Here is an 18564-nt window from a genome sequence, read left to right on the forward strand (position 1 = left end):
GCTGTAGTTTTGTGTCTTATTGCTGGATGAGATTTTGCTTGTATTGTCTTGTATTTGAAACTGGGACAACTCGCTATCTCTTGAATACTTTTTATTTGTTTTTATTTTGTTAGAAATGAGATTAAGGTTAGAAAGAGATTAGAAGAGGAGTGAAGGATGGAGAGTCTTCACTATGGAGCTCCTAATGAATATGATGTATATATAGGCTCAAAATAGGGCAATAATGTACAATGACTACAATACCCTCTACACTATAAGTAATGGCTAAATTACCATGAATACATGTTATTCAACACTCAGTCTCAAGCTGGAGTGTATACACTGTGGAATTCCAGCTTGCTACAAGAGAGACTACAGCAACAACTAAAAAGTACAACAAAAATGACCATACATAAAAAAGTAAAATAAGTCGATACACAGATCCAGCTTGGTATAGCACTCCCCAAGCTGGTGTGGTGAGTACATAATGATTGCATAATACTAAAAAGGACAGCATAGCCACAGTAAACAGCATCGAGATCAATGGCCATAAAACATAGCAGTGAAGTAGCACAACAACGAGATCGATCAAACAGGGCCTTCTCCTGAATGAGAGTACGACCAACAAATCCGCATATCACAAGCAATTGAGGCGCCATGGTAGGAATAAGTAGGATCCAGCACGCAAATGGGGCACACCAAAGTTGCGCGCAACGAACATCGGCGAAGCAACACAACGGCAAGTGAAAAGGGTAACAATTGATAGGGAAACCATCGTAGACAAGGTCGACAGGGAAAAGACCGTCACATGTAAGAGATCTGACCAATGATGGATATGGAACCCATCGCCCAGAAAATGAGGGAGAATATTATCAACCAACGATGGGAAAACCATCGTCTGGAGGCTAGGTCGATGGCATGAACATCGTCATCTGAAAAGAGCCTACCAACGATGGAGTAACCATCGCCCGGAAAAGAGAGGTCGACATGCCGCTTCTTGGCGGCCCAACATTCAGAGCCGTACATTGTTGCTGGCCTAACAACTGTCTTATAAAACATTCCCTTCAACTTGATAGGTATTTTACGGTCGCACAGAACTCCTGAAGCATGTTTCCACTTCAACCAACCTGCTCTTATTCTGTGGTTAACATCCTCTTAAATCTCTCATTCCTTATGTAGATTGAATAAAGATAGCGAAATATCTCTCTCTTAGGTAACTCCTATCCAGTCATATTTACTACATCCTCCAAATCAAACATCTTTTGGAAGAGCTGGAGAAGTGCTCCTCTTACGGGTGAAATCCCTTGTGGTTTTTTATCAGGAATTTTAGAAGGGGGGTCCTGCTTATCTTCTAGATCTTCGATTAAGATTGCAGAAATTTTGCATCCGAGGTTGAGCGTCTCTTATTGGCACTAAGGAAATGCTCATCTTAAAGGGGAGTTTGTTCAAGATCTTCAATGTAAGACTGCAAAGTTATTTTGATAGGTATCTATCAGGATTTTGCAAGGTTTTTTATGGTTTCTAGAAAAGAGGCGGATTGACTCTTTTGTTTGGCGGTAGTTTCTAACTCGAAGGATGGGGTGATAGTGGAATGTTTCAAGGAATTTTGGTTTTTTTGTTTCTATGCCCAGTCACTTCCTGGGCTTCATACGATGTCAAGCAGAGAGGTGGACTCATGATCCCAATCTTATGTAAAATTCGTATGACTTATAATATAATACGTCATATTTCAAAAAAATAAATAAATTTACTACATCCTCGCCCCACCTCCTTACATTGCTAAAGTTGCACTCCATATGCTTTATCTTAGCCCTGCTCAGTCTAAAATCTTTGGATTCCAAAGTAGGTCTCTATAACTCTAACTCAACATTAACTCCTTTGGTTTCGTCAATTAATACAATGTCATCTGCAAATAACATACACCACGACACCTCGTCCTGGATACCTTCCGTAAGTTCATCCATAACTAGAGAAAAAAGATAGGGTCTTAGAGCTGATCCTTGGTGCAGTCCTATTGTGATTGGAAACTTACTAGACGTGCCATCCGTAGTTCTGACGCTAGTTACTGTGCCGTTCTACATATCCTTAATCATATCAACATATTTAGTAGGGTTTTTTTCTTTTCAAGGACCCACCACCACATACACTCCTGGGAACCTATCATACGCTTTCTCCAAATCAATGAAAACCGTATGAATGTTCTTTTTATTTTCTCTAAATGTCTCCATTAACTGCTTAATCAAGAAGATAGCTTCCATAGTTGATCATCCGGGTAGGAAGCCAAACTGATTATCTGACACCTTAGTCTCTTTTCTTAGTCTATGCTCAATTACCCTCTCCCAAAGCTTCATGGTGTGACTCAGTAGCTTAATTCCCTGGTAATTGGTGTAACTCTGAATATCCCCTTTATTCTTATCGATAGGTACTAATGTATTCTTCCTCCACTCATCAGGCAACTTCTTGGTCTTCAAAATATTGTTCACCCTAGCATCTCCAAGTCTCAATTGGAATACCCTCAGGACTAATAGCCTTGCCTAATTTCATCTTTTTCATAGCTACTCTTACCTCTGATGTTTGGATTCTACGAACAAACCTCCAGTTTGTATCATCAAAACCGTTATCAAGTTCTCCCAAATTCGCTACGGGTTCTCCATTAAACAACTTATCGAAGTAGCTTCTCCACCTCTCTTTAACCTCGTTTTCTTTTACTAACAATCTTTGATTCTCGCCTTTGATGCATTTTATATGATTGAAGTCCCTGCTCCACCTTTCTCTCATCTTGGCAAGCTTGTAAACTTCTTTTTCACCCTCTTTCGTCCCTAACCTGTGGTGCAAATCCTCATAGGACTTGCCTCTATCTTCTCCTACTGCCTTCCTAGCTTCTATATAATTCTTGCAGGGATTCCAAATAACATGAGTCTTAGGATGTTTGGTCTCTCATTTACTTTCCATGTCAGTTTTTTCTTTTTCTTCTTTTTCTTACTAGTATAATTTGCCTCCATAGGAAACGAAACTGATCGACCCGCTTTGCTCGCCTTCAAGAGTCAAATAACTGATGATCCTAATGGTGCATTGACCTCCGCATGCAGTAGTTGCCATCAAAGGGTCATCATTTTGAGCCTTGCCCATCAAGGCTTGATGGGGTCAACTTCGGCCCACACAGCAAACCTCTCCTACCTCCGCGAAATTGACCTTACAAACAATAACTTCCACGGACAAACCCTAACAGATATGAGTCGCATGTCCCGAATGCTATCTCAATCTCATCTACATGTAGAATTTCAAGTCAACCTAACGGTCCATTGTCAAAAACTAGGATACTTGGATTTAAGTTCCAATGAACTTGTTGGGATGTTTCACCCACTCTCGAGGCTATATTTATTGAGGTTTCACACGAACAAACTCATGGGAAGCCTTCCACCTTCTCACTACAACATTGATTTAAAGAAGAAGAAGAACGCTCGAAGCCTCTTTGTAGGCGTATGTTACAATGAATGATCTCAATCTCTCCAGACGTAGAATACAAAATGAGCCTAGGGAGATCTTTTTTACAAATTGAATGAGCAAAATCAAAGCTTTGAAAAAGTACAATGGAAAATCTTTGTAAACTCTTAAGTTTACGTGTATATTTGATTTCCAAATTGTCAAAAGATAAAAAATGATCAAATATAGCCGTTGAGGGTAGTTTGGGCAAGTTTTAATAAGAACCCCCAAAAACCAACTAGTTGTTTGAACCCGTATTGGCTAGTTTTTTGCAGGTCCAGTCGACCGCCCTCTACTTGCTGGAACTTCTTTTTTTTTCCAGTTCCAGTAACCTCGCGGTTGACCGGCCCAGTTTCGGTTGACTAGCCAGTTTGGTTTTCCACTTGCCGGATTTGCAGCAAGCATCAACCGAACGACCTGGCCTATGGTCGACCACCCCTGTTTGAAATTGCATTTTTAAATTTAAACTTTGGCTAAACTTTGGGATTTGGTCTTAGTATTTTTCTGATGATTTAAAATATATTTTGGGACTTAAAATATCATACTTTCATAGCACTTTTTGGATTCAAATTGATTTTGAGGAGAGGTGTTTGAAATTTTGATTTTTGCAAAACCATTTATAAAAAGTGCAAAAGGCATTTCAGATGTTCAAAACAATGTGAAATGGGATCTCCAATACAATCTAACTACTGTATATAAAGGCAAAATGGTGGGTTATTTCCTTCCACCCTTTGCGTTTATTTCCAGTTGTGTCCCACAGCCTAGGGCATTTTTGTCATTCGCATTTGTAAGAGAGGAAACATAAGAAAATTTTCTTCTTTACTATGCATTTCCTATCACCAATAAGATCTCTCAACTTGCCCACAGGTCAACATCAACAATCAATGCTAATCTTCTTCCAAGAAAGAGGAATGCTCGCACGGGCATTTAGCCGCTTGAATAGAAGCAGGCCACTATTGGTCCACAAAAGTAGTCCAATACGACCCACTATTTAGGATGATCCAAACCGTCCATTTGTTAGGCCCGTGAATAGTTTTGTGCCAAAAAATCGTTTCCATTGGATGATTCTAGCCCTCCAAATTTTACAGAGAGACTACATTATAGAAACCTCAATAGATCGGAGGGTTAGGATCATTCTATGGAAATGATTTTTAGGTTATGCCTATTCACGTTGTGGCCCATCAAATGGATGGTTTGGATCATCCTACAAAGTGGCCTTATCGTCCAATATATTTCATAAGGCACTGAATGGCCCACATTATAGGATGATCCAAGCCGTCCACTTGATAAGCCACAACATGAGCATGTTTCCATAGAATGATCCTAACCCTCCGATCTAACGTGGTTTCCATAATGTACAGGTCCTCTATAGATTGGAGGGTCAGGATCATCCTATGGAAATGATTTTTGGGGCACAAACTATTCACGATGCATCCCTAACAAATTAACGGTTTGGATCATCCTACGCCCGTATATTTCAAAAGGTATTGTTTGGTCCATGTTATAGGAGGATCTAAACCGTCCATTTGATGGACCACAGCATGAATAAGTTGTGTCCTAAAAATCATCTCCATAGAATGATATTATCCCTCCGATCTATAGAGGTTTCCAGAATGTACAGTCCTATAGATTATGGAAACCTCTATAGATTGGAGGGTTAGGACATCCTATGGAAATGTTTTTGGGGCACAAATTATTCACGATGTGGCCCAAACAAATGGATGGTTTGGACCATCCATTCATCCTACAAAGTGGGTGGTAGTGGACTATACGGCTACACACCACATTAGAATCGGAGGCTCATTTATTACATTTTCTTTATGGGTTCCATGTTAGGAATTTACTTTTGTGTGGACCAATAGTGGCCCGCTTCTATTCAAGCGGCAAAGTGGCCGCTTGAGGTTAATATTCCTCTCCCAGAAAAAGGTTAAAAACCCTCTTCACATGCTTAAAAAACTCTCTTGTACCGATCCCATGGGAGCTCAAACACCATATCAGTGAACATTGCATCACTGTCCATCTACCAGAGGAATTCTGCCTCAGGGTGGGAGAGAAGGAGCTTTTGGATCAATGGAAGCTTGGCCCATAATCCCGCCATTTCAGCATCAAGAAGGGCCATGTTATAGAAGACCTTGATCCCGTGAAGCCGACAATAATAGATCTTGTTCTTGATAGATTTCAAAAGATACTGATCTCCTACATGGTTTTCGTATGCCTTGGGAGAGGATCCAGTGAAGAGGAGTACACGGGGCTTATCAGGGCCAATAAAATTGGCGAAATTAGGTTTTTGATTGAGCCATTTGGAATGTTGTTAGTCTCAATCGGAGATTTTCGGGCCCAAGCTGTTGGGTGTGTTGAGATCTTGAGGGGTTTCATCGTCTTCTTCTTCTTCGTTTGGTTTTTGTGGTTGGTTGTTTTGGATGTTGGTCTCGGCTTCTTCGAGGACTCTGTGGGGTTCGGATCGTTTGCGAAAGGTGAGATGGTGTCAAATCATTGAAAGCACTGAAATCTGCATAAGCTCCAATTAAACCAGTGAACATAATGATATGATCCTTTCCCAATGCATGAGGGTTCGATTTTTCTATTTTTTAAATGTTAGCTTGTTTCTAAGTGCCTCTTAAGCTAAATGTATTTTCTATTTTGATTTGGAACAAATTAGAGAGATACGTCTCAAGAATGGTGGTTTGAGAAAAAGTATAGAGACATCGATGAGGTGCGTCTCAAATTTTTACGATGATAAATTCTTAGATGTGAAAAATCAATTATTTTTTTCTTGTAAATGGGCTGCACGTGCAACGCAAAGTGGTACCACCCTTGATATTTTATCAAATTTTTACGATGATAAATTCTTAGATGTTGAAAAACCTTTTTTTGAGTTTTTATATTGTGCCCGACCATCAAGTACCGTCAAAGTGGTACCGTGGGAATTGACGGTCGGCCACCATATAATTTCTCCCTTTTTTATGTCATAGGATGTCCCAATCCCATTTGGGGCAGCACTAATCCCTACGGATGCACGCAATCACCCGTAAACCATGTGCTTCGGGTAAGCCCGGGGATTCGAACTCACGTCTATGGGGCGCAAACCCACAACGCTGGCCGTATGGGTTTTTAGCTGTAGACCTGATTAAATATATGAATAAGGAGGGGTGTTCCAATCAAAATCTATTTTGTATTGTTTGTTTTGAATTTTGAGAATCAATTTCCTGAGAAAAATTGATTATTTTACTCCAAATTAAATGCAATTTTAAGTCCAATAATCCGTTTTGGAGTCAGAAATCGATTCTCAAAATCCAATACAAAGAGGGCCTGAAGGTCTGAATCCTCGTTCTTGTTATTAAAATAAAATAATTTATTTCTTCTGTAGGTATAATAATATGTTACCGAACGTCGTACCTCAAGGGTAATGAACAAAGGCCTAACTGATTAGTACCACCACTCGAGTCTAATAAACAAATGGCTGGAATTGTCCGTTCTGCGAGACTTTGACTGCCCCAACCCCAATCCCAATATTTCTTATGGAATGCCAGTCAGTCAGTCACCACCAACGTAGTCTAATAAACAAATGGCTGGGATTGTCCTTCTGAGTTAGGATGTTCGGGCCATCATTTCTCTTCATTGCCACCTTTTTCTCGTTAGTCTTCGCAGTAGTAGCAGTAGTAGTAGTAGTAGAATCTGCCACCAGAGGAAATGAAACTGATCGACTCGCTCTGCTCAAAGGATCAAATAGTTGAAGATCCCACTCTTGACTTCATGGAACTATACTTTCCATTTCTGCCAATGGCAGGGAGTCACATGTAGTCTTCGCCATCCTCACATTTGAAGTTTGAATTTTAGGTTGAAAAAGAAAGTTAAAGATAAAAACGATGGACTATGATATATCTAAAATTCAAAAAGAGAGGAAAAAGAAAGAGCAGGAGCTCGCTTCTCTCACTGCAGTCACTTTTGATTCTGATTTGTACGGGGCCAATAACCATTTTGGGGGCTATGAGCGCTCAATCCTCGTCAACGAAGATGAGGAATATCAAGATTTGGGGGTGCTAGAAATGGCTAGGAAACTGGCATCTTATATGGCACCTAAGTCGGTACTGATAGAATTACCAAGAGGATTTGATATCATTTTTCTAGCCTTGTATACTTGTGGAGTTCTCTTTACAGGTATACGACGCTGTTATGCCTTGGACCTTGGTGACGGTTTGGGGAGTGACAATTCTTCTTCTTTTATCAAGCTCTCATATCTGGAGGTCTGAGAGCCAAATGTTAGAGATCTATAAATTCTTAACCCGCTAACTTTTTCCTCAATTCCAGACTAAGCCCATTCTGGGCCAACTTTACATAGGCGGTCGGTTGTAGATTAGAGTGGCATCTATTCTAGCCCTTTTGAATCGGGCAATGCGCAGGTCCACTAGCTCATTGAGCAACAAGCACAGCCTAGCAAAGTCCGCAATATTTACTTCAAGCTCAGCCCAGTAAACTGGAAATGGAAAATAAATTCCGTGTCTGCCCACGTTTCGACACTATTTTGTGGCAGACTAATATACCAATTAAAGGCCGCTCCATTGAGGAAATAGGGGAAAAAAGCCGAAATTTATACATTTCGTAGCTTGCCTCCCCACATTGGGCTGTAAAACGGCCTATATGCTCAATGATGGATTGGTTGTCTTCCAAACAAAGTAAACTCAGGATCCATGTAACCTCGAGGGTACGGGTAGTAGTAATCATACCAATCGGGGTATGGTTTTCTGTACGCTGGCCTATTAATCGGTCTAAACATTGGATCGAGTTGTTGTTAAATCATTTCCATAACCTAATCTCTGTTTAGGCAAGGTTCTGGGGGATGTAATTGCCCTGAACAAAGGGTTAACCCATCCTAGGATCACGTGGCACCAATTTCGCCCCAGCTCCACCTTGAACGGGAACTCCCATAGTCACTTAGGGGTTTGGAGGTGGTGTACAAGGATGGTTCTGGTTTTTTTTCCTAGTTATAACAGTCCATTTTCCATTTGTCACACAACCACTAAGATCGGTCGTGCCTTCATTTGGCCCAATGGTTCTAAGGTCTGTTCGATCTGCCACTGAGGATCTCGCATGTTGTGGAGGTACAGTAGTGGTGAAATCACCACATATAGTCAGGTTTGGTGGCACATTGTGCCCTGCTAGTGAATTTTGACTTGATTCTCCTAGGGCAAAAGAGGGGCCACTTGAAGGGCTGCCTAAAACAGGATTCGGTCTGGATAAATATGGACCTAGCTAAACTTGATTCCACCCTCCGGCTAAGTAGTAGCACTCTGAAGCGCAGCCCCATTATATGGTAGCTGTGGGACAGACTTGCTACTTTGCCAAATGGGCGGCTTACTGGCACGGTCAGCGTCATTTTGTCGGACAACAAGCCAAATAGTCTATCTGCTTTCTTAGAAAAACTCTTGGTAGAGGACTGAAAGGGCCTCATCACTTCAAAGATTGGTGAGTTACTATTCATGACAACTCATGGGAATTCTCGTCCATCTGCTGCCTAATGGTGGCTGCTGTTGGGGGTTCCACGTGAAAGCAAAGATCCCACATGGTTAGAAGTAGATGGGCTTATAAGGATTCAGGCACCCTCCCCTTAAAGGCTAGCTTTTGAGCGCGAGTTCTACCTAGGTCCCAATAAGTGGTATCAGAGCCGGGAGCGTGGTAACCCTGGTTTAGCTTCCAAGGATGGAATTATCACTCGGGGAAGATCTTGGTAAACCCGATATGCCTCCGAGGATGGAAAAATCCCTCGAAGAAGATCTTGTAGTTCCTATGTTACACCCGCATGGATGGGCAAGATTGTCTGCCTTGCTTCCACGTGGAGGGGGAGAATGTTGGGGGTTCCAAGTGAAAGTAAAGATCCCACGTTCGTAAAGTGGTTAGATGTGGATGGGCTTATAAGGATTCGGGCACTCTCCCCTCAAAGGCTAGCTTCTGAAGGCAAATTCTACTCGGGTCCCAATAGCCGCCACCTCCTGAAATGACACATGTACGTCAAGGTGTCGCCCACGTGAGGGAGACTCTCTAGTGGGCGGAGCAATATTTAGATTTTCCTCTAGCAAAGGATTTTTCTGGTTAGAAGTCCTTTTATCGTGCGCGCCAGTGCTTTCAGAAGTGTTCGATTCACTAGCGTTTCTAGAAGCACTGTGTGCGCGAGTGTGTGCGTGCGTGCGGGAGTGCCTGCCTCTCAATTGGAAACTCAATTGGACGGGCTTGAAGACCGAAACATTTCTTTTCCCTCGGATTGGATTTCAACCGATTGAGAAGAAGATGGTTTTTTAGGTGCAGAGTGCGACGCTAAAAGTAAAGAAACTGGTGTCTACATGCGCAGGGCATGGACGACACTCAAGGTCAACAGACTGCCGACTCAAACCACGTGGCAAAACAAGCACGAACCAGGTGCTAGTGCGAGGGATAAAACGAACGAAAATGACAGACTCAGTTGAGAAAATTAATTCATTGCTTCCTTAATCTGGGTACAGCTACAGGTACGAAAAAAGAAAAGAGGTACAAGTGTTGAAAAGGAAAATATAGAAAGCTAATACATGTTTGGATTTTACTTCTGGGGACCTCTTCCTTGGAGACGGACGCCTCCTTATATAGTTTTATTCGGGTAACCGCTCCTCGTTACCCCCATGTTCTTCTTGGAAGGAAACTTTTTTGGTAACCACCCATGATGGGTCACCTTATTCTCACGTCCTTCATAGTCGGTAGTTATCATCGACCATCCCATGATTGACAATAGCCATGCCACATCCTTGAGTTATCCCAAGCAGATAGCATCGTGATAACTCGGTCACGTTTGACCGATTGTCTCTCTTAACATGAACATGCTCTAATGAAACATTCGATAACTGTACATCTCTATAGGTTCTGGTACATGCACGTTCTCCTTAGTCCAAGCGGACTGTCACTTATTAAATCCGAAAATGGGTGTAAACAATTTTATTTTGAAAAATGGAAGCTTTTTCATTGAAGGAATAAATTACATGGTTGTTTTGATTCCTTCAAATCTTCTCAAAATTACAAACAGAAAAACACCACTGATTGGACATTCTCCAGTCCTTACTCAAAACAGTGCATTTTGGGCCGTAAGAAATCCTAAATCCTAGGTCGCATGCTCGTCTTGCTCGATCTGGTGTTGACAGGATGTTCTTATGATCTTTCTCCCCTGAGAAGATTTGCTTTGCCTTTGTTTCCTTGTATTTTTGCTTGTTTTTTGAACTTTTCGCTTGGTTTACTTGGGCCTCCTTGCTCTTGCTGTTATTCTATTTTTAATTTTATAATATTTTCATTATTAAAAAAAAGAAATCCATGGTGAGCCCATAATGCGGAGCACCACAGATTATTTCTCTAATAGCAGTCTTGATTTGTGTATTCAAAAGAACAGTGCTCAAGAGATCAGTATTTATACGGTGTAAGCCCTTATAGTCCCTTATTTTTCAAAAAGTACTGTACAGACCACACCATAGGACGATCCAAACCGTCCATGTGATGGTCAATAACGTAAATAGGTTGTGCACAAAAAATCATTTCCATCTATAGATGAACTGCATATTATGGAAACATCTATAGATCGAAGGGCTAAGATCATCCTATGGAAATGATTTTTTGGGCACAGCCTATTTACGTTATAGCCCACCACATGGACGGTTTGGACCATCCTAGTGTGGTCTGTACAGTACTTTTTGAAAAATAAGGGACCATAATAAGGGCTTACACGGTATAAATTCTCATTTAAGAGAACAGTCAAGGATGTAAACTTAACTCCCAACCCACATAAATAAACAACTTTGAATTGCAAAAATAGAGATGCTCATCAGTGTAACAATAGTATTTACAAAACAATCCTAAATACTACAGGACTCTTCATATTAACAATTGATGCAGATATCTGCCAAACAATTTGAAACAGGAAAACATTACCTACATGACTGCATGATTCAAACAATCTGTAGTTATTGTCAATGAAAAAATTAAATACTGTTGGACAGAAGATGATTCAACAAGCTCTTCGTCAAGCTCAAATCCTATTAATGAGGGCCAATATAGTCCTTCCATATGGATGGCTTTGGAGCCTTTGGCAAAATGGTCTGATTGCAGCTATCAGCTTAGAAAGAAGCACTCCCTGTTTGCAGAATCAGTAAATTCATAAGAATAGATTTTAGCTAACATAATGAATACTTCTCTGAATTTTTAGTCAGAATTAAATATCATAGTAAGATGGAGGCAGTGTGGAAGAAAGCATTTCACCTTTGCTCTTTTTAGTGCTGTCTGGATTACGTAGTTTCCATATTGGTCGCGGGCAACTTGTTCAAGTTTGTTACTTTTCACAAGATCATCAATCACGAGTTGAATCTCTGGTGACTTGATGCATTTTTCTACAATATGGCTGCCGCATTTTTGCATTGACAATTGCGCATAGACTCCCTGTAGACGACTGCATATTTTTTTGATAAATGTTGGGTGTTGAAGTGAGAGAACTTTCTGCATAGCATAATTTCTGCACAGAGAGTTAATCAGTTTTTTGTTCTTGATTGAGCCTTAAGCTTCATAAGCAAAAATAAGGATAAAAGGGGAAAAAACCATCGATATTCTATAGTATGTTCTCTTATCTAAAGATTTGAGATGCAAAGATAAACGAAAGAGATTGTTACCCGAAAGGATCTTGAGCGAGGAACACAGAGTGATCTGTGATTACATTTAGCAGGGCATCTCTGTATTCAAATTTGGAGCAGTCGATGCAATCATTCAGAAGGAGACATCCATGTTCATCTGTTGCCAAATCCAGGCAACGCTCCACAGCAGCTTTAAATATGAACTGTTAAAAGATGAGACAAGTTATGATTTAAAACAAACATCCCATTAGATGTCTAACAGGGAAATTTTACTTTAATGGAAGGATGCAATCTGAATTCATATGAAGAGCTTCGAAAAATTAACTGAAAAATGATACAAATTCTCTTTTTGTACAGTTGTACAAGGTAAAAAAACGAAAAAAAAAGCACATGCACACTAGACTCTCAAAGATACAGAACTAGTAATTAGTAGTTCATAATGAGGCTGTTCAACATGGGATGGCAAACTGGGGTATATTTTATCCTTGGATAAACTTGCTATGCTCTGTTCACGTCGGCTTCTGTTCTTGTATAAAATATTAGCAGAAAAATGTTGGTGAAAAGCAGACAAGATAATTTCAAGATAAAAGTGTACCAGCAGGATAGCTAAACCTAGGAACAGCTTATCCAATGATTTATATTCCAAGGAGATTAAGTATTAAAAATTCATAGCAACTCTAGGTCTCTGCGTCAAGATATATAAAATATTGGGCTGACATAAAAGCATATAGTTCGAGGAAAAAGAAATACCCTTTAGTTTTGAAGAAGAGGTTGCTGGGAAAAAAAACTCAACAAAACAGTTAATGGAAATGGATAGTTCATTCCAGTCAATACTTTCAACTTAATAGTTAAATGTTTCAAGGTTTTTAGTCTTTTTACAATTAGAAACATCCTTATGGGATTCATCTGAGATTCCAAGACATAAAACTCAGTGACAAGAGAACATTAAAAGAACCCAAACATTTTCACATTTGGTCATGTCATGCATATCGACTAATTCAAGACTCATTTGCATGGATTAGTCTGAAGTATATGGTGAAAAGAAAAACAAAATCTAATATCTTTTTATCATTATCACGAAAATGGAATGAGTAGAAAAAATTGGACCAAGGGACGAAATATCAAAATTGAATTAACAACTCCAAACCCACAGATGAGATATACATGAAACTCCTACAATTATTAAATAAAATATTCTAGCACCAGACTCAACTCCATAATTTTTTTGTTTATCCCAATTTATTGCTCTCTATGAACATAGCAAAATAGCACTTCTCATCGAGTATCCTATCTATATCACTAGAAAATTTTCTCTCTATCATTACAGAACTAAGCCACATGTTCCATCATTTCTCTGTCTCCTCTCTTCATTGACATGCATTGCTACAACGTCTGCACATATGGTCTGATTTTGGTGCAGGTTGTGACTGAAATACAACTATACAGTTCAGATTCTTTCATAGGAAATATTAAAATGAGTCGGCAGGGAAGAAAATTAAAATAACACTAGAGGTTCAAAAGTTTTTTGATTGGCCAAGCAATATATGATAAAGATCACAACAAAATTCATAAACCGATTATTGAATTATTTTAGAACCTAAGCTTTTCTATATTTTCCATTTTTTCTTGACTTGTGATCTTTAAGGCCCTGTTCGTTTGAGATTGTGGCTGCCGATTGTGATCAAGGGACTCAAAATTAGTGTTTTGAGGCCATTAATCACAATCGGCTGCAACAATCTCAAACGAACAGGGCCTAAATGATCAAATCTCCCTGAACCTTTCTTTTGAAGGAAATTCAATTCAATCTAGAAGCAATAAGGGTTTTCTTTATTCATGATTAAAGAACAACACTTCCCAATAAAACCTTACAGACCCACGAATCTTATCTGTTCAGTGAGATTGCACTATCAAATCTACTGAGTCCTTAAATTATGATGTCTTTCCATTCTTTCTTAGCTTCTGACGTTTAAATGATCAAACAGTCTTAAACTCTTTTTGGGTGAATTTGCTCTAGAAGCTATAAGGGTTTCTTTATTCATTAATAAAAAACAACTCTTCTCAATAAAACCTTATGAATACATGAGTTTTATCTTGTACCCTCAAATCTACCAAATTCATTATTTCTGATGTCTTTCATTTCTTGTAAATTTGGGAAACACACATGGAGTTTGACTCGATCAGAGAAGTGTACTTTGCTAGCTACTCCCGAAACAGATTGCATAGGATACAGGTCTCGATTTAAGTAAAGGTCTGGATGATTAAGACATCTACTCTGGTTCCTGAACTGACTAAAACTTGTGGATTTCACAAGACTTTCACAGCAGAAACTCAAGAAAAAAACAGGAATTGAAGAACAGTTTCTAAGAATAGAGATTCATACTCAAACACACACACACACACAAAATCACCTATTCAATTATACCAACTACACATGACTACACACACTACTATGCACTTTTATATGAGCTTCTACATGTCTAGTTATAGGCAAATGGAGAAGAGACATAACAACCCTACTAGGTGATGCCCAAATGTACCTTGGCCAGGATCTGCATTACATCAGAGACCCTAAAGCCAACCACACTTATGTTTTAGCCTTTTAGGAGACCCAAACAACACCCATACTGATCTTTTAGGAAACCTCAATACCACCACTTCTCCAGGCTTTCTTGATGCTTTAAGGACTGGCTTTCTTAATGCCCCAATTGGGTTCCAAAATTTACACTATTAAATAGAAACATGGGGGAGATAAATGGTGGTGGTGGTGGTGGTGAAAAAGTGGCATTGTTTTTTGAGGAAGTGGGTGGTGCACCACCAACAAATACAGTAAAGTAAGATTTTGCAAAGATATGGATGGAGAAAATAGAGCCTTATGTTGCAATGAAGATGGAAACATAGTTGTTTAGCCAGGAAGAGATTATTGGAGTGGGATTGGGTCAGCTTGGCATGGGCTTATGAACAGCTCTCTAGTGTAGATTTTAAACATTTCCTCTTTTTACTAACAAGGCTCAAAGCTTGTTTCATCCCTTTGTATTATTGTATTAAGTGGTTAGATTTTTTTTTTCTTTTTTTGATGGTGGTTAGGTTGATAAGTTGATATACTAATGGAAATTTTATTTTTTTTTTTTTAGCTGAAAAAGGGATGTGAGTTGAATAGATGCATGAATAGTTTTTCTACTTCGGGAAAGAAGGAAAGAGAAGAGTACTGCTCCTTTTTGGGTGGGGTGTTATTTCCAACATATTCCCTCAGTGTAGAATGAGCCTCTGAAGAATAGATTCTGATATTTTAAATGATTTATAATAGAAAAATCAGTTACATGTATAAAATAATTCAAGGATAGTAGACTCTCAATGTCAGATAGGTGCCAATAGTATGACGTGTATATTGCATTTCAATAGAACATATAAGAGCTCAGTTAAAATGTAAATAGGTTAGTCAAGATGGAAACCAATATCTGTCATTTGCTCAAAAAATCTTTACAGGAAAATTCAAGATCGAGATGAAACCGTCTACTACTATCAGCTCACCATAATTTGCCGATCATCTAGTTGACTTAAACAATGCTTGATCACATATCTCCCATATTGGTTGGTCATCAGAGCGAAAACTTCAGGAACGAGAGCTGGCATCAATAGTGTAACTAATTGTGGCACCCTTTTGATCGTCATAATAAGCTTCTGAATCGAACGCATCCTGCTCCAAAAAAGGAAGAATATGAACTCAATATATGTAAAAGGATCAAAGAGGACACAACTATATACAAACACAAAATAAAATATCACAGATGGATTATAACATGCTTAATCAGAAGTGAATACTCCAAGCAATTGCAAAATAGATAACATGCTTAATGACAAGTGAAAGGAGCATTAGATGAACTAGAAACAAGGCATACCCATATTTATCGTTTGCCACCTTAGTCAAGACACCTTCTTCTGCGGTAACTATACAAATGACATGTCCTAGTTGGTAACAGTTGCATGATTCCAACAGCTTCTGAACTATAACATTGCCATTCTTGTCAGTCATGAGCTCGACTATGGATCCCAGAGTTCCTTCAAATATTTTTGTTTTATGCGAATGGTCACCTATAGCCAAAATTCTCTGCAAATACTTACAGCCGATTCGGTTCCTAGCCATGATACATATTTGATCACCCTGAAGTTCTATCAGTAAGCGTGGATCATCGGAAAGCAGATTTAAATAAGCTTGAGACATTAAAATTTGACTATCATCTGAAATCTCCCTATTCCTATACAGAAGCTTTATTATATCCTCTTCCTCAATAGTTTCTGTGCTTTGTTCAGAACTTGTGGCTGTTCTGGTTGGAGTCTCAACAGAAGGGTTTTGTCCCACATTGCAACCCCACAACTCCCCTAGTCTATTTTGTAGAACAGAAGAAGCTCCATAATCTAGAACACCAACTGAATTTGACGGCAAACTATAATCGCTCCACATACATATCCCTCCCAGATTGTCGACAAAACTGCTGCTCCCAACATGGTTTCGTTGCGAAGTCTTAGAAGTATCCTGATTTGGCAGAACAAAAGCTCCATAATCTTGAACACCAACTGAATTTGGTGGCAAACAATAATTGCTACACATGGATACCCCTCCCAGATTATTAACCAAACCATTGCCCCCAACATGGTTTTGTTGCAAACTCTCAGAAGTATACTGATTTGGTAGAATGTTATTTCTACCATTAGAATGATTCTGTAAACAATCCAAGGCCAATAACGCCCAAGGATTCGCTACCATGGTTTCATTGGTTAGATTTTGGTTTCTACCATTACCAGGATTCTGAAAACAATCATAGACCGATAACGCCCTACGATTCCCTTCCATAGTTCCATTGGTTTGACTTTGGTTTCTACCATTATTAGGATTCCCTTCCATAGTTTTATTGGTTAAATTTCCCACAAAAAGGTTGTGGTGATCATTGAAATTATACACATCATAAGAACTCTCACCAAATTGATTCAAGGAAGAATTACCTCTTACCGAATTACTTACAGGGTCTTGATGGTGAAGCCCGTGCGAAGTATGCGAAAGACTAGGCATCAATTTCTGAGTATCAGTCTCTTGTATTGCATTGAGGATTGAACCAATTCTCTGTTCTTGATAGATCCTAATTCCATGCCGTGAAATTCTTTCGCTCGAAAATGGTTTCTTCACTTGATCATCAGGGAGAGTAGAATTCGAACTAAACAAATTTGTGGAATCAGTAACAGAATGATGGTTGTTAACAGAATTCTGTGGGCTGATAATCAAGCTCTCAAAGGAGGGTACTAAATCATTGTGTAAAGAAGGAGAAGGGTTTTTGGAATTTTCTGCCATGGACCTTAAAGAAAAGAGGAAAAATCAGAAGAGAAAAAACGTTATACAGAGAAGAGGAAAAATCAGAAGAGAAAAAACGTTATACAGAGACTCTCTCTTTTACTCTGTTGAGCATTCTCTTTATAGAGTTGTGATTGGGATTGAAGCATAAGAAATAGAGTTTCCCTTTCCCTCTCAGTCTTTTGTTTCAAATAGGAAACATTGACGAAATAGGAAAGTCCCAAAAGAAAAAACCTTCTCTAAAGAGGTCGTTTTATCTGTTATTGATGTACAGGTGGACTCTTTTTTTCTTTCTATTTCCTAAAATCCCTCACCTTGAACCTTAAACCTTACTAATTTGTGAAAGGGTTTAAGGGTTAATTAAATAGCCTTGACCTTGAGTAGAACTACCATACATGCCACTCTGTTTTATTAATAAATTATATAAAATTAAAAAAGAAAAAGAAAAAAAGAATTCTCGGTTATGTATGCTTGGGCAGCTTGGCCAACAAGAAAACTTCTTGTTACTCAATCTAAAGCCATGATTGAATCTTTTTTTATTTGTGGGACCCACCTTAGGTGGGCCGTGATCAAAGAAATTAAATTGATCGGATGATAAAAACCCCCCCGATCTTTGTTCTATTTTCCTTATATATAGATGTATTATTTTCAGATTATAAGTCAAGGAGTATGTTTGGTAATTTGATTGAAGCTTCTTTAGAGCCCGAAAAGGACAGATTTTGTGAAATTCTGAAGTTCTGTTGCTCTGATCTCAAATAATACTAAGTTTATCTATCCTAAGAGATTAACGGTTCTAATAGAACATAGGTGGGACCACTAGTCCAAAGATCCAAGTAGTGAAGGGGCCCACAAAATTTAATGATCCAATGGCCCATCGTGGAGATCCTTAGCCCCAAATCACCCAAATCCGATATCTGATATCCGTTGGATTGGATCAGTTGAAATGGGAAATTTCGAACAAAAATGGAGCAATGTTATAAATTCAAGATCTCAAAATTGGCATTGATGGTGAAGATTAAATAATGAGTATTTTTTATTAGGGAAAATTACATTTACACCCCTTCTAGTTTCTAACACATTCAACTCTAACCCTGAGGTTTCAAAACGTGACGAGTAGACCCCCACCGTCAA

General features: G+C 39.1%; 1 protein-coding gene across 1 annotated transcript; it reads right to left on the reverse strand.

The window, feature by feature from the left end:
- Positions 1-11355: 11355 nt before the first annotated feature.
- LOC143862999 (pumilio homolog 12-like) lies at positions 11356-17051 on the reverse strand. The gene is made up of 5 exons (XM_077373871.1): positions 15989-17051; positions 15621-15786; positions 12132-12295; positions 11728-11977; positions 11356-11602 (listed from the first exon to the last, which is right to left on the reverse strand). The coding sequence occupies exons 1-5, from the start codon at positions 16990-16992 to the stop codon at positions 11498-11500; spliced, it is 1689 nt and encodes a 562-aa protein (XP_077229986.1). The 5' UTR covers positions 16993-17051; the 3' UTR covers positions 11356-11497.
- Between the last annotated feature and the right edge of the window lie 1513 nt (positions 17052-18564).

This window comes from Tasmannia lanceolata, unplaced genomic scaffold, assembly GCF_043159265.1.
Source record: "Tasmannia lanceolata isolate RefF3 unplaced genomic scaffold, GAP_Taslan_0.1 ptg000003l, whole genome shotgun sequence".
In the NCBI taxonomy this organism is placed as follows: domain Eukaryota; kingdom Viridiplantae; phylum Streptophyta; class Magnoliopsida; order Canellales; family Winteraceae; genus Tasmannia; species Tasmannia lanceolata.

Bases quoted from the DNA above. Each gene is read 5' to 3' on its own strand.
- LOC143862999 (XM_077373871.1), bottom strand. From the start codon at position 16,992: ATGGAAGGGAATCCTAATAATGGTAGAAACCAAAGTCAAACCAATGGA. The intron at 12,296-15,620 runs GTGAGCTGATAG...ATCTTTTAACAG, and splicing joins TAGATGATCGGCAAATTATG to TTCATATTTAAAGCTGCTGT. The intron at 11,978-12,131 runs GTAACAATCTCT...CTCTCTGTGCAG, and splicing joins CTCGCTCAAGATCCTTTCGG to AAATTATGCTATGCAGAAAG.